Source organism: Lampetra planeri, chromosome 39, assembly GCF_965212315.1.
Source record: "Lampetra planeri chromosome 39, kcLamPlan1.2.h2, whole genome shotgun sequence".
In the NCBI taxonomy this organism is placed as follows: domain Eukaryota; kingdom Metazoa; phylum Chordata; class Hyperoartia; order Petromyzontiformes; family Petromyzontidae; genus Lampetra; species Lampetra planeri.
This window is the reverse complement of record NC_136145.1, coordinates 7,106,776-7,129,715: the sequence shown is the minus strand read 5'-3', so window position 1 is coordinate 7,129,715 and position 22,940 is coordinate 7,106,776. Positions and strand designations below refer to the sequence as shown.

At 49.6% G+C, this 22,940-nt stretch overlaps 1 protein-coding gene across 4 annotated transcripts in view; it reads right to left on the bottom strand.

The window, feature by feature from the left end:
- The window catches only part of LOC144731560 (endophilin-A3-like), a 74,643-nt gene that overhangs the window by 26,847 nt on the left and 24,856 nt on the right, over positions 1 to 22,940 (bottom strand). For all 4 annotated transcript variants that reach the window (XM_078612700.1, XM_078612703.1, XM_078612704.1 and 1 more), the window contains exons 2-3: positions 17,671 to 17,739; positions 16,945 to 17,017 (exon numbers count right to left, since the gene is read on the bottom strand). In XM_078612700.1, the coding sequence (XP_078468826.1) occupies positions 16,945 to 17,017; positions 17,671 to 17,739 (142 nt within the window). The remainder of the gene's footprint in view (positions 1 to 16,944; positions 17,018 to 17,670; positions 17,740 to 22,940) is intronic.

Below are 22,940 nucleotides of genomic sequence, written 5' to 3'. Positions count from 1 at the left end.
CGCTTGGGGTGTTTTCGTCCGATTCCTCGGAGTCCTAAATGTGTCTCGGTTTGCTCCGAGACATCTTGGCGCGACTGCGGTTGTTTAAAAAGAAAAACATTTACGAGGATATTTTTTCCCACTCCTTTTTAAGAGAACCAATGGGGCTCCTTGCCCCCCTGTGCCTCGCCAAATATCACGTGTCCATCAGAAGACACACTTCACGCGCTTTCCCAAAGCTACAAACCCCCTAAACCGATCGCTACGTAACCCTATCAGTTGTTTGCGTCCTTCTCGAGCGTACAAAACAATAAAATAATTACAGTCGATCATCGATTATCCGACGGCTTTGGTGTTGTATATATATTTTGTGTATTTTTTTACGTGTTTACTTTATGAAATTGGCACAAGTAAACATACAAATATACAAGAATAAATATCCTACTGTAAAAAGTTATTCTATTTTGATTTGAATCTTGATTTTTACTGTACTGTACTTACCACTCTAATCTGCATGGGGTGATGTAGGCACATCGCTCTTGTTTCAAACAACTTGTGCCTGACGATTGCCGGACTGGTTACAGCCTTTGGAGCTGTTTTGCCGGATCGACAATGACGCTAATGATTATTTTGAGTCTCACGTTATTGAATTTTGCGTCTAACGAGGACCCGTGTGTAACTGAGAGGGCAGTTTACCAGAACTGGTCTGCTGATGGAGACAGTGAATGTTGAAACCCGTCCAGAGTGTTTCTCGTATTAAACCAAAACTCCTGAGAGAATTCACTCACATATATATAAAAACATTTCCATATATAAATATGTGTCAATGGAAAGCAGGATATGCGGAGTCATATTTATTGTCTGGCAGTACTTTGAAAGGGCATTGTTATTGAAGTGCAACGTGCAGTGAACCAGAATGATGAGCGAGTGTCAGGCCGCTCGGTGCGCGTGTTTCTGTGCGTTTCTCCGTGTGCATTATTTGAATCCAAAAATAAAACCGAGGCTTGCTTAACAGACTGGCTCGGCAGCTTGTGCTTTGTTAATGATCATATTCATCCTCTTGCGCTTTTAGCGAGCACGACACTTCTGCTGTCGCGCGGACAGCGTCCGGCGCCGTGTGAATCTCCGAAAGGATACGTTGGGCTCGCGAGCGAGAGGTCATTTCAGGAAATGCCGTTGGGTGCCACCGCACTTCACGTCATCGCTTCCTTCCTTCTGCTAAACAGCACAGCTGTTGCAAGGTTAACGGCAGACCTTCAAAGTTCGCTCTGACAGCATACCGCCGCCACTACCACAGTCTGCCTTAAGACTTCCCTTGGAGGCTGTTGGCTGGGTGCCACTCCCGTGCCCGTCTTGGAAATGGACCATTCTTGGCGTGACGCACGCGTGTCCCCATCAATTGCAAGATCCTCTCCCCCATTATGCATGTACGTGGGTATGTTGAACTTCTTTTGCACCGTACGTAGCCAACCGTGCTATTTGGAGGTACAGGGGAAGGACAACAAACTAAACACAACAAGCTGTTCTCAAGAAATTAGTTTGTTAATCTAGGTTATTTAAAATTGCATAGCTCCAGTGGCTCCCTAATGTCGGAAGAGTGTTCCAGACGGCCGCAGAAGGGCATCTGAACACGCGCGATGTGGTGAACACCGTCTTTGTTCGATAGGGAGCCAAAAGCCGCTGCGAGGATGACCGGAGTTTGCGTGATGATGGTTTATGCTCCTTGACGAGATCAGCGAGGTATTGCGGTTCATTTGTGGCAAGCGCTTTGTGTGTAATGGATTCGACCTCATAACGTATTCGTTCGGAAACTGGAAGCCAATGCAGCTCAGCGAGCACTGGACGGACACGGTGGGATCTTGCAGAACCCGGCACGAGCCAAATAATTGTGTACACACTGCAGCTTGGTAATGTTTTTTTGGCAGATGTCCCGTAAATCGAGAGCAAATGTTGTTGCATTCTCCTCCAAACTTCCTAGTTCCTGACACCATCGGGTCGTGACATTTCTCGCATCCTCCGCCATGCCTCTGCATTTACAAGCCGGAGGTTTCTCTGCCAGCAGCTTCATTAAATTACAGCCCTCTGAGCCACACGGCAACACCCACACACCGCTCAATGTTGCAGCGAGCGCTCATCTCTAAACTTTTCTATTCTTCTAACGTTCAAGTTCAAGTTCATTTATTAGGTATAGCCCTGTGAGCCATTCGGCTCTTGAATCGGGTGCAACCGCAACAAACAAAAACTAAAACATGAACAAAAAACATCTTAAAGTGACTTTGCGCAAACAGAAAAATCCAGGAAAAAACAGCAAAAACTTCCAGAAAAGCACCGTACACCGACGCTGTGTGCAAAAATCCCAGTGGGATGCAAGCCAAGCAACAACAACAACCACAAGACAACTTAGATTAAAGCCATCAGTCTAACTCTGTACTACAACAAACAAACATGGCCAAACCAAAAAACTTATCGAAAATCAACAAAATAAAGCCATAAAAATAAAACGTTAAATGTTTCTGCGTTATGCACGCTCGATCTAAATACAAAACTCATAATAGTAATTCTCGTCGTTGTGGAGAATATAAATAAATTGTAACAGAGTGGATACTATGCCTCCTTAATATTTCTGTCTCTCTACGTAAAAAAAGAAAAGTATTTCTCATGCAACCTTCTGAGAATGCACAATTTAATCCAATACAATGAAACTCTGGCTTGGTTTCCACACAAGAGTGTCTCATCAGCAGAGCAAGGCTTGGTTGAATCCACGCTCGTGAACTGCCGATGAGTTGTGCTAGAAATGCTTCCGACTTTTTTTCTTTCACGCGGACAGATGGATCTACGAAGGAGACACACCGCCTGACTTTCTCCATGGACACATCAACGTAGCCTTGCGGTGCACACACAGAGTCTGGCGATAACTCAACGGAGCCCATCATCACTCCGGTCAGCTAAAATGTATATATCACTCTGTGGGCGGTTGCGAGTGATAATGGGAGTATGCCATTTCTAGTCCTGGCTATGGGCCACCAAGCATGAAGAGTGCTCTCCTGTTGCTTGTGTGCAGCAGGAGTCACTTACATTCAACTTGTGCTGCCTTTAAATTCAATACCAATTGAATTATTTACCCCGGAGTGGTGGAAGGGGAAAGGCGAGCGGGGGAGCTGTGGCACAGCAGTTAGCGCACCACCGCACTAATGAACCCAGCGACCTGGTGATACTGCTGGTCGCAGATAATAACAGCGGCGAGTGACGTCCGAACGTGCTCCTTCCCCATTACGTAGACACACGTATCTGTTACTATTTACGCATCGGTGCCGCTGTCACCGTACACCTGTTGAATATTTAACACGTAGGAGATGTACATATGACTGACCGATGAGCTGCCATGGAATCGGGCTACAGGGAATTCAATATTTCACTTTGATTTCACTTTGATTTGGAAGAAAAGTTTTTTTTCTCTCGATTGCATACTTAAGCCATGCCATTGTTGGCCAAAATTGGGCAAATTTTTACAGCTTTAATTTTCAACAAAAAAGCCATTTCTCGGTTGTGTTTAGCTTTAGAATGCTATACATTACATTAAAATTGGGAAATTTCACCATAAAATAAAAAAAGCAAATCGGCATAAAATTGGCCAAATATTCACAGCTTTATTTTTCTACAAAAAGGCATTCCTCGGTTGTGTTTAGCTTTAGAATCCTATATATTCCATTAAAAGTTAGGAAATTTCATCATAAAATTTTCAAACAAAAAAAAGCTAATCGGCATATTGACCTATGTAATTTTTGTCCAAAATTGGCAAATTTTTACAGCTTTAATTTTCCACAAAAAAGGCATTCCTCGGTTATGTTTAGCTTTAAAATCCTATACATTACATTAAAATAAGGAAATTTCACCATAAATTTCCCAATGAAAAAAAAAGCAAATCATTTCCAGGCCACCCTCTCCTGCTCCCTCCTCGAGTTCGCACGTGGTTAAAGCAAACTTGAAACTTGAAAAGTCCACACCGACCAGCGTGGTGAAGCATGGTCAAGCGATCACACTGACACGGCACGTGCACAACTTCATTCAGCTGATTCCGAGCAAAAAACGTGGACGAACGGCGGCAATGTTATCGATATCAGTGCGTGTTGTTTTAAGAAAAACACTGGAACTACGGAACGTGTCAAATAACCGAGTGATCCCACACAGCAGGGCTAGCCAAAATTTTCACAAAGACGGCTCACAATTAAATCTGGGGGGGAGGAGGAGGGGGGGGGGAATATTTGCTTTGGAAGAGTTTGATGAGGGTACAGTATGTGTTTTATTTGGGGTTATTTAAAAAAAAATTACGTCTGTGAGCGAGGCCGAGACTTCTTTCGGCAGCGGCGGCGGCGATGAAGGAGTTCTCGTTTAACACCGAGCGCAGCGTGGCACCGGCGGCACCGCCACGCGGGAGTCACGGCGCGTAGAGTAGGGACCGGCGCCAGAGGTCGCAAACGGATTTTGATTCCTTACCCGTACCCGTACCCGGCCGCACCAGGGTCGCAAATGGGTACCCGTACCTGTACCCGGCCGGGTACGGGTAGCCGTTCCCGACCCGTACCCGTACCTTACCTGAAATGAGTGACAAACGGTGACTCACCAGTGACTCACGGCCTACCCGTACCCGGCCGCACCAGGGTCGCAATAGGGTACCCGTACCCAGCCGGGTACAGGTAGCCGAGTATCGGGTAGGGTACGGATATCGGGTACCCGGTTGCGACCTCTGACCGACGCCACGAATTCCGCTCAATAATTCAGCGCCAATTTGACGACACGTGTCCCACAAGGCCGTTGCGTCTGATCGCTGGCGGCGCCGTGAAGCTCTGCTGACGGCGTCTATTTGTTTTGGTCTTGCGCCGCTCGTTGCTGCCGGCACAGAGCGAAACGTCGGACGCAGCGCCTAACGACGCTTGAAGCGCACGACCCGGCAACGCCACGGGATAGAAAGAGAGGGGGGTGGGGGGGCTATGCGCGCTGCTCCCTCTGCACAGCGGGTTCCTGGGAAGCCGTGCCGTCGCCGGGCATCTCGCGAGCCGCCCTGCCACGAATAAATTAGATCGCTTGCCACCCCTTCAGGGTTCTGTCCATGTTCCGACGGTTCGACTCCGTCAGAAACGTCACCGTTGCACCTGCGATCGGTCGCTTTGCGGACGCGTCGTCCCGTCTTGATGCGCAAACTCCAGCAGCAAATAGTGCGCTTCGGTTGGCGGTCGAGGTGAGGGACCGCGACTCCCCTCAAAGGAATGGCGCTCCCCCTGTGATCGCCTCCCCTCCTCCTCCCCCCCGTGCTCCGTGGATCAAACAAATCACTCGAGACGGCGGTGTACGGCAGCCAAGAGCGGTTCATGCAAACGCTGTCGCAAGGGGTCACACGTTTGGCGCCAATGCTCCTTCCACCGACTGTGGGTGACGAATGAACGAACGCGCGAGAATCAATGCTCCGCTTTCTCTCTCTCGTTCGTCACCGTCTCGTTTGCATTGATTCCTCGATTGTACAAGTAACTAATAAATACTGAAACACGTTCGTCAGTAGCACTGCGTGTGGCCACCACATTCACGCCTTTGTTGTTGTTGCTGCTGCTGCTGTGCTTACGAGCCACCGATCTCCCGTGCACAATAGCGGAGCAAACTGGCTGAACATCCGTGTAACGAATCAATTTAAACTTAACACTCAAACAAATAATAAAGGTGATGTTTCGGGCAACAGCTCTTGTTCATAGCACAAGGAACAGCGTTAATAAAGGAAAGGAATGTTAATGATATGTAGCTGCATTTACCAAACAACCACGTAGAAAACCAAAGTAAAAACTACATAAAAAACTAAAATATAAACTGAGATAAGAGCTAAGCTAGTTCTAGACAGAATTCGTTTCGCATTAGAAGAAGTTACAGCAGCAGATGTTAGTGTAAATGCGTTTGGTATTACCTTAGAGTCGCGGCATCTCTTCAGAAAGGTGAGAGACTCGATTAGCTGAGCCTTCTTATCCCGGAGCTTGTTGAAGGATCTCAAAGTTATGTGGAAACCCTCCCCGTAGAGGCGGTTAAATTTCGATTTAAAGCTTTCGTGACTGCAGGGATTCATCTTCTTGGTTCTTTCGGTAAAGTCACGTAGAAGGGAAGTAATAAAATAATAAAAAAATAAAACATAATAAAACAATTCTCACGACGTTTCGGCCACAACGCAAGCAGCCGTCCTCAGGCGAAGAATGAGAACATTATCAAGCTAGGAGCTTATATAGGTGTAGCGAGGAGGAGCGCCTTAACAAAAGAATGTGCATATGAAGAGGAATTTAGCATACCAATGGGCAATGAGTAGGAGGTGGGCGGAGGGGTTTTACTTTGGTTTTCTACGTGGTTGTTTGGTAAATGCAGCTACATATCATTAACATTCCTTTCCTTTATTAACGCTGTTCCTTGCGCCCCCCCGTGGTGCTGTTGATCCTGCATAATGCATGGGCATAATGGGACTTTGAAACCCCTCCGCCCACCTCCTACTCATTGCCCATTGGTATGCTAAATTCCTCTTCATATGCACATTCTTTTGTTAAGGCGCTCCTCCTCGCTACACCTATATAAGCTCCTAGCTTGATAATGTTCTCATTCTTCGCCTGAGGACGGCTGCTTGCGTTGTGGCCGAAACGTCGTGAGAATTGTTTTATTGTTTTATTTTTATTATTTTATTACTTCCCTTCTACGTGACTTTACCGAAAGAACCAAGAAGATGAATCCCTGCAGTCACGAAAGCTTTAAATCGAAATTGTATAGTTTTGTTCGACACGTTAACATCAACGTGACGCCACCATATCAACTGCAAATGATTTGCGTAATAAACAGTAAACAATCGATTCTCACGAGCACACTGTGTTGCGTTCACCAATTTTGGTCTTTGGCAAATATGCGGAACATGGATGGAGACGCAGTGAAGGACAGAATGGATTTTTCTGCACTGCCCTCTGCTGATCACCATATAGCGCAGCCCTGCTGCCACCTATAACAACCATGGGTTTCCTCCAGCTCCTCTGGTTTCGTTCCACAAAACACTCAATAACGAGGGCTCGCCTAAATATCTGAACAGAGGGCCCTCCTAAACATGACCGTAAGACTCCCTGAGGCTTTCCTAGATATATAGATGACATCATACGAACGAGCATAATGATGCCCACGACCACGACCATCATCATCACGTGCCCTCTGCATTTGACACAGGCCAGAGCAGTATCACTCGGACACACAGACCAACCGGCGTAGCTGTCACGTGTGCAGGCCTCAGTGCAACTGCACACTCGGTAGCTACGCCGGAACTCGGCGCAACTGCACCGAGGCCTGCGGGGCCAAGACGGGCCCAGGCGCCGGGCTACGAGGGAAGAGGTGGAACAATGAAGCAAGTGGGCCCTCAACCCCATGCCACGCGCCACCACGGCCCACGCCAACCACGTGATGCCACTGCCAAAAAGGCCCCCCCCACCTTCCACCCCCTCCTCCTCCTTCATTCTGATGCCGAGGGCATTGTCTTGCCTGCCAGGTGGCCGCTTAAATATTTCATTCGTCCCCATTGCAACATTCCACTGGGCAGATATCGTGCGGGATCCGTCCGTGTGTTGTGGGGGAGCTCCGGGGATCCAGTTCCCTCCTGCGCTCCGAGCCCGGCACTTGCTGTCACGATCCGATGCTCTTTCGCACGTCTGTTTGGGGGGCTTTAACCGTTGTGGAAACTCTTTGATCAGGACAGAGAGCCTCGCTGAGTCTCAAGGTTATTTTAGGGCAGGGTCCCGGTTTGGGGATGTTTTGCTAATTTTATTTAGAATTAAAAAAAAATGTCACATGTGGGAAAAAAACAGATAGTCTGAAGAAAATGCAGGCATTGAGGTCCACACGGACAGGTCATGAACCCGCTTGCTGTACTGCAATGTCAAACAGTGATAGGAAACCTGTTTGGCACACAGTACTGCCTATTACAGGTACATCTTTGCCTGCACTGCGTCTCAAGCATCTTAACGAGAGGGTTGGTGCTCATCACATCTGGCCATTCACCGGCATTGATGAGGCACTGAATGTCAAAAACGGTCCAGAGGTAGCTTGCGATGAACTCTTGCTGCTGAAATTGTGCACTCCCAGAAGGCCGTGGGGCCGTTTGGTTGTGTAAAAGAATACGTTGTATGCTTTATGTGGAGAGGGAGATACATGAATGAGACGTTACTGCCTGTTTGTCCACGTTGCCTCGCACACGCGACCACTGCAGAATATTTTAACCCAGCGTTCACAGCCGCGAAACACAAGACGTGCTCCATGAATACTTGAATTGGGGAAACCAAATTTCACAAACGCTGCAGCCAGGTGACACTGTGGCCAGAGCCCTGCAAGGGTGACAATTCAAATCCTGGCTGGGTTTTCTACTCAGCCCATCATCCCTTCGGGGTCAATAAAAAACAGAACTATTTTGTGACGTAAATGTATTACATTTTCCCATAGAAGAGGTCACTAACGGGTTCAGAAATGCAATAATTACTTGACTCGTTTACCCAGGGGGGCCTCGCTGAGTCTCTGAACTCCTTTTCGAGAGGTGCCAGCTGAATTTTTTCGCAGTTGGGGGGGGCGACGTGCGGAATGTTTCCAATTGAAGTAATTTGCAAGTAACTAACTTAAAAAAAATTTGACCGATATTTTGTGTTTGAGCGCTGAGCCAGAAACCGCTGCGCAAGTTATTTTGAAAGCAGGTTTCTGCCACTTGTGCGTTAGACAGCTCTTGAGGGTAGCGAGTTGATGGGCGTAAGCCAGTTTACAAAAACAAAGTATACATGCAATTTTTGTTCAAATTAATTCAGTAGGCAAGTCACAATGTGTAGAGAGATACTGCACACAACGCGACTGGCTTTGGGTGAGGCACTGTTTACCACTCTGCCTTCTCTCTCTCTCTAAAAAAATGTGACATTTCAACCCCTTGCCTTCGGACCTCTCTAATTGCTTCCTTTCACTCATTCCCTTGCCGGTCCCCCCCCTCCTGCGTCCCCGCTTTGTCGTTCTGTGCTCTAAGATGTTTTCTTGTTTCATGTTACGGGCGCGATGAGAATGTCAGTTGCTGCCGCTGCTGCTGCTGTTGTTGTTGGTTGTTGTTGGTTGTTGTTGGTTGTTGTTGTTGAGTAGAAGAGGTAAATTGAGGTGAATTCAGAAGCGTTGCCCTTCTGGGAGCCATTCCTTCCCACGACGCATTGCTCCGACTAGCTTAGAGAATTCCAAGAAACGTCTTCAGCAGACGAAGCAAACACAGCAACAACAACATCAGAGAGCGACTTAGCTTCCCCGATCTCACGAGATCGGGTGTGTTCCCGGTGATCTGGTCACTGGCGATCGAAATTACTCCGAACCGTAACACGATTGTGTTATTGATACCAGAAGGTCAAAGGGTCAAGAGGCTCCCACAGGTGCCCTCCTCATTCCACGATCGAAACGGCGCGGCCCCTGCAATTGCTCGCTCACGCCCCCGCTGGCGGAAGGGGTCTCTGCTAAAGAGACCCGTAGAGAGCCCCTCTCAGACGGCGTTTTTGGCCTACTCTTTCGACGCCGGCTGGACCTCTCGGAAGCGGTCGGAGTACCCACGTTGTTACCCCGCCGCACGCGACCTGCCGATCGACTCGCTGCGGTGTCACCAATTCACCGCCCGGGAGATCGAATCGACCGCAAGCGCAGCGCTAAACGTTACCCCACGGTGGCGGCGGCGGCAACACCGCACACGAATCTTGACTCGAGGCAAAGCGGAGAGGGACGTGTGGGCGGAGGAGGGGGACGAGTGGAGTCCATCTCATCTCCACGTGGCCGATCAGCTCGTGAGGCGTTCCCACACCGGGAGGTGCCCCGTCGTGGCCTAACGGGCAACGTTCAACGCCCCCCCCCACGCCCATGACCCCCTCCACCCTCCCGTGTAGCACCACGGCCGTCCATCAGATGGCGGCTCGCTGCCCATCACGCTCACGTCTTGCCTGCCTCGTTGCTTTCGCTTTGTATCTTTATGATGTTAACTCTCTTTAACCCCCCCACCACCCCTTCTCTTTGCCACATGCTACTGGACATGTGTAGAGAAAACGAGAGGAGCGAATATGAACGTGTTTTGACTGGGGGATCATTAGGGGGTGCAAGAAGCCGGGGAAGGCAGCGAATTAGGCGACGTGAGTAATTGGGACAATTGGATGCGGCTGGGAGGAGGCCCGAGTACCTGATGCACATCCATTCTGGTGTTTGTGTCACTTGACTTCACAATAAGCAGTTTTTGGAATAGTTATTTGCCCGAGCCAAATTGCATTACTTCGAAAGGTATTTTCTGTACCAGCGATATTTGCCTTGTGCTGCAATTTGTATTCCTTCTGTAACGCAGTCGCTTTTGCTCCGTTTTCTATTTTGGTTGTTTTTGCCCCGATTTTATATTTGCTAGATGTTCCGCTCTTTGTCTTTATGTTGTTGTTTTCTTTCGCGAAATGTTTGTGTGACCCATGCCACTCTCGCAAACGTGACTCATCCTTGTCCCTTGAGCCCTCACCTGGTTAAACAAAAATCAACTTCAAACACTGAAACAAAATAAACTTCTATTTCCTGCGTTGGCTCTTTTTTTGATAGAGCCGTTTGTCTGTACTGGACACGGCGTTTCAGGGCGTACTGCTTCTGTTTGTCTCTGCTTCCTTTGCTGACAATAAACACAGAGGTTCAGCCACAGCGTGAAGCTACCGTGGCATGATGTTGTGCTAGGCTCTTCGCGTCGGGAGCTCCAGTTGTTGAAAGAGATGTTAACTACCTCTCCTGGTATTCAGGAGGTCGTGGGTTCGATCCAGACCCTCACGCCCGCTGTATATTTGGAGTTTGCGGTGTCTCTCTCTCTCCCCGCGGTCGTGTGGATGTTTCTCTGTGTCCTCTGGTTTACCATTCAACTTTAGAAAGATGCATTTCGAGTATATGGCTGCTTTACCGAAAAAAACCAAAGAGTATGGATTCCTGCAGTCACGAAAGCTTCAAATCAAGATTGAACCACCTCTATGGGGAGGGTTTCCACGCATCTGTTAGAGCTCTTAACAGACTTCGAGACAAGAAGGCTCACCTGATCGAGTCGCTCACCTTTCTCAAGAGATGCCGCAAGGTAATACCGATTGCATTTACACTCACATCTGCTGCTGTCACTTCTCCTAACGCTAAACGGATCTTGTTCAAAGCTAGCCTATCGCTAATCTCAGAGAGGATAAGGCTGCTCCGTTTTGAACTTGATCATTTAAACTTATGTCTCTTACAATCACACTTAGAATTAACAGATAAAATGTCCACATCTGATTGGGACCTTGTAGATAACATGACTGTTTCTTCAGCCGCGACAATGTCAACCAAATGTAAAGTTAACCCGATTGATAAATTCAACACCCTGTCAAAAAAGAAGCCAGATCCACACGTTAAAAAGTTAGATGTTAACAAGATTGTCATCAATCAGAGTAACAGCCCAATTTCTGAGAGCCTAAAATCGGTACGAGTTAGAGGGCTGAACTTTGCAGTCACCCCCAAACACATCCCAGTGGATGATATCATTTCTTCTAGATTTGAAGCTTTCGTGACTGCAAGGAATCATCTTCTTAGGTTTTTTCGGTAAAGTCACGTAGGTAAAACATCAAAATTAATGAAAATAAAATCAAATAAAACAATAATCACGACGTTTCGGAGGCAACACAAGTCTCCGTCATCGGCTGTGACGGTCCCGCCTGATGACGGAGACTTGTGTTGCCTCCGAAACGTCGTGATTATTGTTTTATTTTATTTTCATTAATTTTGATGTTTTACCTACGTGACTTTACCGAAAAAACCTAAGAAGATGATATCCTTGCCCAGGGTGACGTGGCCCTCAAAGGTTTAGGTCACATCCCAGTGGATGATATCCTTGCCCAGGTTGACGTGGCCCTCAAAGGTTTAGGTCACATCCCAGTGGATGATATCCTTGCCCAGGTTGACGTGGCCCTCAAAGGTTTAGGTCACATCCCAGTGGATGATATCCTTGCCCAGGTTGACGTGGCCCTCAAAGGTTTAGGTCACATCCCAGTGGATGATATCCTTGCCCAGGTTGATGTGGCCCTCAAAGGTTTAGGTCACATCCCAGTGGATGATATCCTTGCCCAGGGTGACGTGGCCCTCAAAGGTTTAGGTCACATCCCAGTGGATGATATCCTTGCCCAGGTTGACGTAGCCCTCAAAGGTTTAGGTCACATCCCAGTGGATGATATCCTTGCCCAGGTTGACGTGGCCCTCAAAGGTTTAGGTCACATCCCAGTGGATGATATCCTTGCCCAGGTTGACGTGGCGCTCAAAGGTTTAGGTCACATCCCAGTGGATGATATCCTTGCCCAGGGTGACGTGGCCCTCAAAGGTTTAGGTCACATCCCAGTGGATGATATCCTTGCCCAGGTTGACGTGGCCCTCAAAGGTTTAGGTCACATCCCAGTGGATGATATCCTTGCCCAGGGTGACGTGGCCATCAAAGGTCTGGGTCACATCCCAGTGGATGATATCCTTGCCCAGGTTGACGTGGCCCTCAAAGGTTTAGGTCACATCCCAGTGGATGATATCCTTGCCCAGGGTGACGTGGCCCTCAAAGGTTTCGGTCACATCCCAGTGGATGATATACTTGCCCAGGTTGACGTGGCCCTCAAAGGTTTAGGTCACATCCCAGTGGATGATATCCTTGCCCAGGGTGACGTGGCCCTCAAAGGTCTGGGTCACATCCCAGTGGATGATATCCTTGCCCAGGGTGACGTGGCCCTCAAAGGTTTAGGTCACATCCCAGCAGACGTGGCAAGATCTGAAATCGCCGCCATCCTCAAAAACGCTAAGAAACCCATTAGTAGCATCAGCAGGGAAGAGCGCTCTGAACTCGCTCAATTGAAAAAGAGAGATGACATTGTCATCCTTTCAGCCGACACGGGCAATGCCACGGTCATCATGGATAAAACCAAATACAACAACAAAATCCAGGACCTGCTTAATGTGATGGCAGTTATACTAAAATCAACAAAGATCCTACCAACCACCTGGCTACAAAAACCAACAATATCATCACTAATTCGACTTCTCTAATATAATCGAAAAAGCAGCTCTCTCCAAAACCTTCAGCTGCTAGACCACCCAGATTTTATTGTCTTCCAAAAATCCATAAAGAAGGTACTCCACTCCGTCCTATCGTTTCTACCATCAACTCACCTACCGACAAACTGGCCCCATTTCTGTCTGAGACCCTGCTTCCATTCACGGGCAAGACCACCTCAGCAGTACTTAATTCAGCTCGCTTGGTTTCTCTAATCAAGGACATTTCACTGTCTCCAGATGATTTGCTTGTCAGCTTCGATGTAGCCTCTCTGTTCGCCAAGGTACCTGTACCTGACACCATAGCAATCATTGAAGACTTGGTCAAACAGGGACTAAATCCTGATGTACCAACTTTGGTGAGGCACTGCCTTACCAATTGTTACTTCACCTGGAATGGTACATTCAACAAACAAAATGAAGGTACCTCTATGGCTTCTCCCTTATCACCTGGGTCTGTTATGAGACCTCCTGCCAGCAAGCCTTCAGCACTTCACGTAGTTTCAAGAATGCACTTAGCCTGGCACAAGCTGTAGCAGAGGCCTACCACTGTGTGCAAGAACTAAAACAAGATTCACTATTTGTTTTATAAATACATAAATATATGTAGGGGGCAGCAAATGAGGTTTTTTGTTATAATAATAGTTTTTTTACCCTTCTATCTGGCAACAAAACTGACACCTTTTTTACAAGGAGTCATGTTTGCATAGACCACAATACCTGCAGTCATAATGCAAACAAAAAACATAACTCTGTATGCACTGTCCTTGAAGTTGATTGGTCCACACCCGAGACAGCTTTCCTTAGAGCCTAGTCTCACATGGGTTGGACCAGATGACGCCAAAAGGCGCCTTTTGGTATTGTGGTCTATGCAAACATGACTCCTTGTAAAAAAAGGTGTCAGTTTTGTTGCCAGATAGAAGGGTAAAAAAACAATTATCAAATTTTTTACTGGCAAATGAGGTTCCAATGGTGTAAAGGTTTGTTTTTGTTGCAGAAAGTACAATTTCCCCTATTTAATCCGCAGACTCGGATATGACAGAGCCATCTCTGAGGCCCCTTCAGATGCTCTCTGGTCTACATAGTAGTGGGCAGCGCTTTCTCGCACGCCCTGCTACTCACAGTCAAGTTCGTCGCATGGCAGTCAGACCTACACTCTTTATACAATTCCCAGCGCTGGAATTCAAGAGCAACTACACTGCAGACACGAATTTAATGTGCTGCGCTTGAAAACATGGCGGGCTGAAACCTGGATTTGAACCCAGGGTGCCACAGCTCCTGCACTCTTGGCCTCCCCCGCAAAGTAAGTTGACATTATTTCGCTAATCAGGGTTAGGCCCCACAATGCTGGGCCGTTGGCTTTCTTACTCCAACAGTGCTGGCCTCAATTGGGGCATACTCACTGCTGATGAGACTCGCTGAACAAACAGCTGTTGCTCGGGACATCCATCTCACCATTGCCATGAGATGGATGCAATGTTATTTCCTTGAGGCAATCCGTACAAACTCCATCATTTTCTTTGCTATGTTAGTTCTGCATTACCCACAAGTCTGCCAAGACAGCACATTTCGACAAAGTGAATCAACGGCGCCGGTCGTCATTTAAATCCAGCCGTGTGGCGGCATCCACCGACGCACAACGCCGACCGCAGCGGTGAAGTGCGGTCAAACAAGCCGCACAATCCGTACGGATTCGCAGGGGGCCGTAAAATGTAACCGGGGGTCAGTGGGACTTGCCGTAGAGTTGCCCCCCCCCCCCGCTCACCCCCTTCCCCGCCCCGTGAATGTTTTTTTTTTTACCGCAACACGAACGGAATTGATCGGACGGGTGGCGACAATCGATGGGACAGCGCCGGCACAACCACGCAAGGTCACATGAGAAGCAGCAGGGCGCCGTCGCCACCACCGCTGTCATCGTCGTTGCGTGCAATGAACGTCTACGCGCGTCCGCCCGCTCGAGCGCGCCCGATCGGTAGCCGCCAAAACCGCACCGCTTGAAAAATGAGATCGCTGTGTCACTGTTTGAGTTGGGTGCTGCTGCTGTCACAGTCGTAACTTAAGAGGTCGCCGGCTCGATGCCGCCCCTCCCGGCGCGGCCGCGCAAGCGACGGTGCGAGTTTCTGAAATCCCTCCAGTCTCTCTGCCCACCCGGCAGTGTGAAGCGCGTGCAGCACAGTCGATCGGCAGGTCCCGTGTCGTTGGGGGTAAAGTGCGGGGGATCCCACCCTCTTCCAAGACGTCTGGCCAGCGTGGAAGAGTAGGCCAAAGATACTCTCTGGAGGAGCTCCGTCGAGCTTCACCATCATCAATCATCATCAACCCACGGCGAGACGAAGGCTTCCCCAAGCCCTCGCCATCCCTCACGTTCCAATGAACAAACGAGACTCCCGGCACATTCATCGGAGCCGATCTCATTACTCCATCTCCATGGGGGCGCGTCCTCTTGGGTGCGTTCCCCTCCTTAGGCTGCCACTCAGTAGTTCATCTCCGCCACTGGTCATCACCGCTGCCAGCACCACGTCCTGTGCTCGTGCCCACTTGCATTGGATAGCTTTACATTTATTACTCAAATTCACACAGAGGAGACCCCCCAAACTCGCTCCCATTGACATTGATGTCCAGTGCCCGCCGTGACAACGATCTACAGCGTAATTAGTCGCGCTTGGCGAGGCCAGTGCCCGTGTTGACCTCTGGCGGAATTTCAGCTGACACGGCGCGGCTTTGCAACACCCCCACTCTCCACTTCATATTTAGCGACAGGGAGTGAAGAGGGGCGGCCGTTATTAAAGCTCACAGAGGAGACAGGAATTATTCCAGAGGAGGCCTGCTCCTCCTTGTCGTGATCCCCACCCCGCCCCACTACCAGCGCCACCACCGCCGCCACCACCTCAAGCTCGCGCTGGGAATTTCACCCCGAGGGCAGCACGCTTACACAGCACGCGCAACGCCAGCCAACCACCCGGCTACCCACCAGCCATCCGTGCAGCCACCAAGTCACATACTCACCCACCCACCCTCCCCCACCACCCACCCAGCTACGCACCACCCCAGTCACTCAGCCACTCTCCCAGCCACCCTCCCAGCCTCTCACTTACCCCCCCACCCAGCCACGCAGCCCCCTCACAGCCACTCACCCAGCCACCACCCGATCCCAACCACCGACCCACTCGAGCAAATGCATTCCAAGTGCTTCCATAGCCAATCAATAAACAACAAGCAATTAATCAATAAACCAGGCCTGCCAATGCAATTTTTTTAGACGTGGCAAGGCTGAGGCTACAGGGGTTCGTTGTGACGCTTTCCACGTCAGGTTGAAAGAGTTTTACAATGAACTCTGTATGTCTGTCTGTGACAGGGGGCCCATGATCACTCTGGCAATGATGATCCAAAATAAACACCTTCTTAGTCATATGGTTGTGTTGCTATTAGGGATCTGACCGAAAGAAAATGAGCCAAATTAATCCAACCGTTGTCTAAAACCTCGGCGATATAAAAAAACGGCACTGACAGTATTTGGCCCTGCAGGGTAAGGCGATGACATCTCGCTGCACAGTTCGGATCGTAACGTCGCGATGACAAGGGCATGTCGGAGAGCGCGACGGAACCCAACGCACACGCGTCACTTTCATGTCCTCAAATTCATTATTTTTTCAGAACACACAATAAGGTGAAGATGGATGCGGCTGGGTGCCAAAACAAATCCCGCGACAGTGTTGCGGATCGACCGGCTTAAAAGTCAAGCGCCGGGTACGGTCCCCAGTGCCGCCACCACCACGACCACCCACGGCGAAAAAGGCGAAGCAGTCAAACAGCAGTGGGAGACGAGCGGGAGGAGAAGGAAGGTACCTGGGTTGGGCTGCAGGTACTCCTGAGTCTTGGTGACAATGTCCACCACTGCCTTCTGGGTCGTGTCAATTTTCTGCACGCGCGTGTCGCACCATCAGACGCACGCCGAACGAAGGCATTAGAAGGTCGCACTCGTCACACACAAAGCGCTTGCCAGAAGTGAACCACGCCACCTTGCTGATCTGGTCAAGGAGCAGAAACCATCGCGCGAACTCTGGTTTATCCTCGCACCTCCGATTAGCACAGTCGGCAAACATACAGTGCGAAAGAAGTTCAACAACAACAACAACAAACAACATACATACACCACGGCCAGCGCCACGTGTCGTGCGAGATGGATCACGCGTGTCAACAGTTCCACGACCACTGGCTCGGACGACGCAGTCGAAGATCCGGGGTGGGTGGGGAGGTGGGGGGGGGCGAGGCACGGGATGCAGTATCTCTTTACTTTTACGTTCTATCACGGTCGCTGAGCACAAGGGCCCGAAGGCCCAAAATATAGCAAGTGGTCAGCAACAAACAGCACCGTTGAAGATGTAAACAAATAAGCTCGCTAACACGTTTCTTGAGTGTAGCGAGGTTGGAATAAGTCAGAAAAAGGGAGTCATTCCAAAGTCTGAGATGACGTCCAATCCTCGTTAGAATCCACGAAACCACAGTGGCAGCAACCCCACTTGGGATACAATCGGTGGTAATTGAATAACCGCGCAGCCAAGCGCCACAAACCTTTTCCATCTCCAGGAAGTCATCGTCGAGCTTCGTCCCCTCCGCTCCGCCCACCTTCTCGCTAACAAACTGCGGGAAAACACACGGGGAGGGAGAGAGAGAGAGAGACACGTGGAGTGAGCCCAAAGCCACCAGCAGCCAACAACAACACCCAGCGCCATTCACCACTAAGTGGCGGTGAAGTCACCACGGCGCCTGTGCCAGCGCAGGTGCAATTTAAGGCAACGTGAAGTGTCGAAGGCTCGCTCACAGGAGGTGGCGGGACAGACCCAGCAGGTGCCATGGGTTGACTGAGATGACTGGCAGATGCACCAGCTGTGCGCCCCCTGCTGTGCCAACTTGCTGTATTTTAGCCGCTCGTTTGTTTGCATGCCACCACCGGCACCACCACCGCCACCACCAGCACCACCGCCACAAACACCGCCACCACCACCACCACCATCACACCCAGGGACAACGAGAGCAGCCGAACGCGCTCAGTAACGACGTGGTCCGTCCGGTCACAGTGCCGCCCGGCACGAACGGGCGCGCAGCCGTGCTCCTCTCAGCGGTAATTCCACATTCCTATGTTGGGAGGCAGTCTCTCCGTGATACAATTAATGCCAACATAACACAACACGGGTCTCAATTTGGGGCACCTAGGTGGCTAGGAGATGTTAACTACCTCGCCTGGTATACAGGAGGTCGCGGGTTCGATCCCGACCCTGACGCCTGCTGCTGTATATTTGGAGTCTGCGGTGTCTCTCTCTCTCCCCGTGGTCGCGTGGATTTTTCTCCAGGCCCTCCAGTTTTTCCCTCCACATTTAGAATCAACATCACCAGGTTCAGAGTATTTGGCTGCTATACATTTCCACTTGATGATTAGCCACTTCGTTGAGCAATTATTTGTGATAGCCAGGTCGCTTTTGAAAAAGTGCTACATAGCTTAGTGGGCATTACCTGGATAATTTACCACAAATCTGGCTGCCACCTGATGATGCTGGTTGCGATTACTGACGAAATGTACTCAGATTGTAAATGTTGTGGATGTACTCTCCAACACACGGGTGTGCTGTACTAGTAACGAATTGGCATGTTCTGTTTACGTAAAAAACCTTACTAATTGGCGATCTAACTAAAAAAAAAACCTGTATTATGGCTTTACTTGGTAACTGTTTAATTTAGACCGGTGGGGGGGAGGCAGGATCGCCACGTACCACGTCGTAGCCACGCGTCAATATCTGGTCGAGAGGAATTTAATTAAAAAGCGCCGCGTGGACTCGCCGATCTGCCATGACCGCTACCTCAAGCGACGCGTCCGTGCTCCTAACGCAGGCAGCAGCACGCCGCTGCCGCCGCGACGTGCCGCTCAACGTTCTCCAGCCGAGCCTCTGCCGCGCGTGCAATGCCCTCGCGTGAAATACCGCAGTGCAGATGACATAGTTCGGGGGGGGGGGGGTGGGGAAGTAAATGCTAACGCGGTAATTGCCGCAACCAGAAGCCGGAGCGGCACTTGCGAGAAACAGTGAGGAGCCGCGGCCCGACAACGAGGCAGCGGCGTTAACGGAAGAGGACGTCGCGTTTGCTGGAACCGTTGCTTGCAACGCCACACCACTGCCAACGTGGGCCTCCGTGTTTACTAAACAACGTTTTAGCAAGACGTGCGGGAATAGTCCGACTTGCAAGGCTCCGGGGCGAAACCGTGACTTTCACAGGGCCCCTAATGATCATTCCGCGGCCGTGCACGCATCAATAATAATGCCTCGACAATTGGCTCACGAAATCCACCGTGTATAGCTGCCAGAAATCACCGCGTACAGTTGCACTTCAATATTTTCCTGGAATTTAAATGCGGCAAGGCAGGGGGTCAGGCGAGGGTTAAGGCGGCGGCGGAGGCGGCAGTAGCGGTGGCGGAGGCGGCAGTAGCGGTGGGCCCCAAGTTGTTGGGATTACCGCGTGGCAATGAACGTGATTATGATTATTATATTTGCCGGTGCCTCTGGGATTCGTGTCGAATTCGAGGAGAGGTGGACACGGCTGCCCACCCACCCATTGCATCGTATTACGATGACAGGTTCTGCAGGATGCGCGGGGTTTTCATAGCTCCGGTAAATCCAGCAAGCTCCAGGGACTGCAGCGAGAGTTGCAATCGATGCATTATTCACCGTGCGTCTCTCCTTGCACGGTTTGCAATGCAGCGATATGTTGCATCGTTACATTTAAAACCAAATCGCGATTCATTTATACATGCATTTATTTGTAAAAAAAAGTGTCAAGATTTTGTATTTTAATATTTTATAATAATTCAAACAATAATAATTTATATTATTTAATACCAAACAATTAGTGGCCAAGACTATCAAATCAATACACTTGAGAATCCAGGCTCATTATAAAGAAGGGCCAATTCCCAAAATGTCACCTATGTTATATTGTTCCCATTTAAGGCCACGGTGTTATTTACGAATGCGCTGAGGTTTAATCAATGTGTGGCCGACACCCGGATTCAAACCCGGGATCTCAGCGGTTGCGGGCCCTTTCATCTGCGGCATGGCCACGGCAAGACCCACGAGGGGAGCGGCAACCTCTGCACCCGGTGTTCGTAGCGAGAGCCAGGCAGTGGGAACGCAGAGCGGGAGATGACATTGACGGGCAGCGAGACTCCAGCCAGGGCGCCGAGCTTAAACGCTTTGAGTCCGTACAAAACAACACTGGTCAACAACAAAAAAACATTTTTTTCTGGCCTGGACTTTTGCAGCTGTTTTAGACTAATTTCAGGGTGCCGATTTCAAATCTGATCTCAGATTTGCTCTATCACATCTCGTTTTATGCTATCGGCATACCCCATTTTCATTGATTTTACCCGAAATTAACTCTGTCACTTATGATTGCAAGTTGTTATGAGTCAGTGACTGCTTTAGTGTAAAAATATGGTGCTGTACTTTTAGGATAGTGTGTTTATAATATAATTTTATGTAGATATCCACATTTATTTAATATTTTTCTTCTGCAGTTTTTATTGAAAATACAATATTTGATATCTCAAAAACCTGACGCGATAGACAAAAACTGATGCCAGATTTGGAATCGGCACCCCAAAATTACCCGAAAGCCGTTGGAATACCTTATGCCAGAAAAAGTGTGTTGACCAGTGTAATAAGGAGAGATTTCGTACGCAGAGCTCGTGCAGGTTATTCTTCTGTACGACGGGGGAGGTGGTTGGGAGTCATATTCTTGGGTTTTTTCGGTAAAGTCACGTAGGTAAAAAAAGTTAAAATTAATAAAAGTAAAATAAAAATAAAATAAAAATCACGACGTTTCAGCCGCACCAACCTTACCATAATAATAAAAAGGGGGCCTGTCCTGGCTCCTCCCCCCCCTCAACCAGTATATATACGGGGTAGTATCTCTTGGAATTTCTCATTTACTTGATACAACAAGCGTGCTGTGACGGTTCAACCTGAAGACGGAAGCTTGTGTTGCCTCCGAAACGTCGTGAATTTTATTTTATTTTATTTAGCTTTTATTAATTTGTATTTTTTTACCTACGTGACTTTACCGAAAAAACCCAAGAATATGAATCCTTGCAGTCACGAAAGCTTCAAATCTAGAATTGGTTGGGAGTGTGTAACAATGCTCGTGTCAAGGATAGAGGGACAGTCCGTGGGGGGCTTCAGAAGCAGCCTCGTGGCGAATTCCCAAAAGGCTGCCGGCGAATGATCGGAGCGGGCGGTGGCGTTACACCTTGTGGTCGTTGGTTTGAGATTGGTGACCGCAGTGAAGCTGCGGGTAAACTTTTAAATGTCCGTTAGCGCAGGAGAGAGCCGCATCTGCCCCTGCGGTGTTCTGACCTCCGCGATTAAAGTGTAGAGCAATATTAATTAAAGCGTTGATCTGTTGCGACCGAATTGTGACACTTAAACGCGCTGGATGCAGTGATGTTGGAGATGGTGATGACGAGGATTGGGTTAAAATGAGGGTGTGGCTATGAGGTGAGAAGACAGTGTGTACGAGGGCTGCCACAGTGCAGTGTTTGCTGATGCGCGGGGTGAAGGAGGCCCTGCGGCCAATGACAGCGAGGGTCAAAGGTTACTGCGCGTGCGTCGCAGAATGCCGCAGAGCGCTGGAGAGAACGGTTTTGTTCAACTCAATGATCCAAAAATGCCGGCCAATCGGCATAGGGTGGGGGGCGATCCTTGGGAACCAACGGTTGGAGAGTCAGGGACCCCAAACAAGAGATCTGAATTTTCAACCCCCAAGAATGCGGGCTACTCGCTCTGCCACCGAGTCGCCTGACCGGATTGTAGCTCATAACTGCAATTAGCGCATCACGACACTCACTCGATGGCCCCCGCACAAAGGAGCCAACGGAGTTCGGGAGGCGACGAACCGCTCGGGGTCGTGTGAGGGGCCCCGCCGTGGATCCGCAGAAGAATCGCGAGCAAGCCGTCACCTGTTCCGCCGCTCCCACACGCCCGGCAACAAAACCACGGGGTGTGCGCCCGCGCCCCACTGTCGCCCGACGGCGGCCGAGCCCGCGTCTTCCCGATGACTCACACCGCACATCTCGATTCTAATTGTCTGGGAGGAGGACGTCGCCCGTCACGACACTTTCATCGCCGCCGCCCAGCTCTCGATCACCCATCGCGCCGGCCGGCATCGGCGCACGTTATTTTTCTCGCAGCGAGCGGAAGAAGAGTCACCGCTGTGCTTCAATGAGCACGGAGGAGCGCCGCTCGTCCCCACCCAGTTTCTTGACACCGAAAATGGAAACGGAAACCTCTGCGGGATGGGCGCAGAGGGCACTCGCCAGCCTAACACAAGCCCTCCCGTTAGCCACACTCGCCAGCAACACACCCACTTGACTCCTAATCCCAACATAGCAAACTAGACACGAACATCACCATTGGAACCTCCTTAGCCAGTAGCAAAATATGATAATTGGTTTTTTACCCTTTTATCTGGCAACAAAACTGACAAAAAGGTGTCCGTTTTGTTGCCAGATAAAAGGGTAAAAAAACAATTATCACACGAACATCACCCTATCCGTAACCAGACGATAGCCAACCAGACGCAAGCTCTCACAACTCTAGCCAACCAGGCCCTATCCCAACCCTAGCCCTGACTATACGAGCCAACCAAAGTTATCCCTAACTACACTAGCCAACCAGGCCCTATCCCAACCCTAGCCCTGACTACACTAGCCAACCAGGCCCTATCCGAACCCTAGCCCTGACTACACAAACCATCCAAAGTTATCCCTAACTACACTATTCAACCAGGCCCTATCC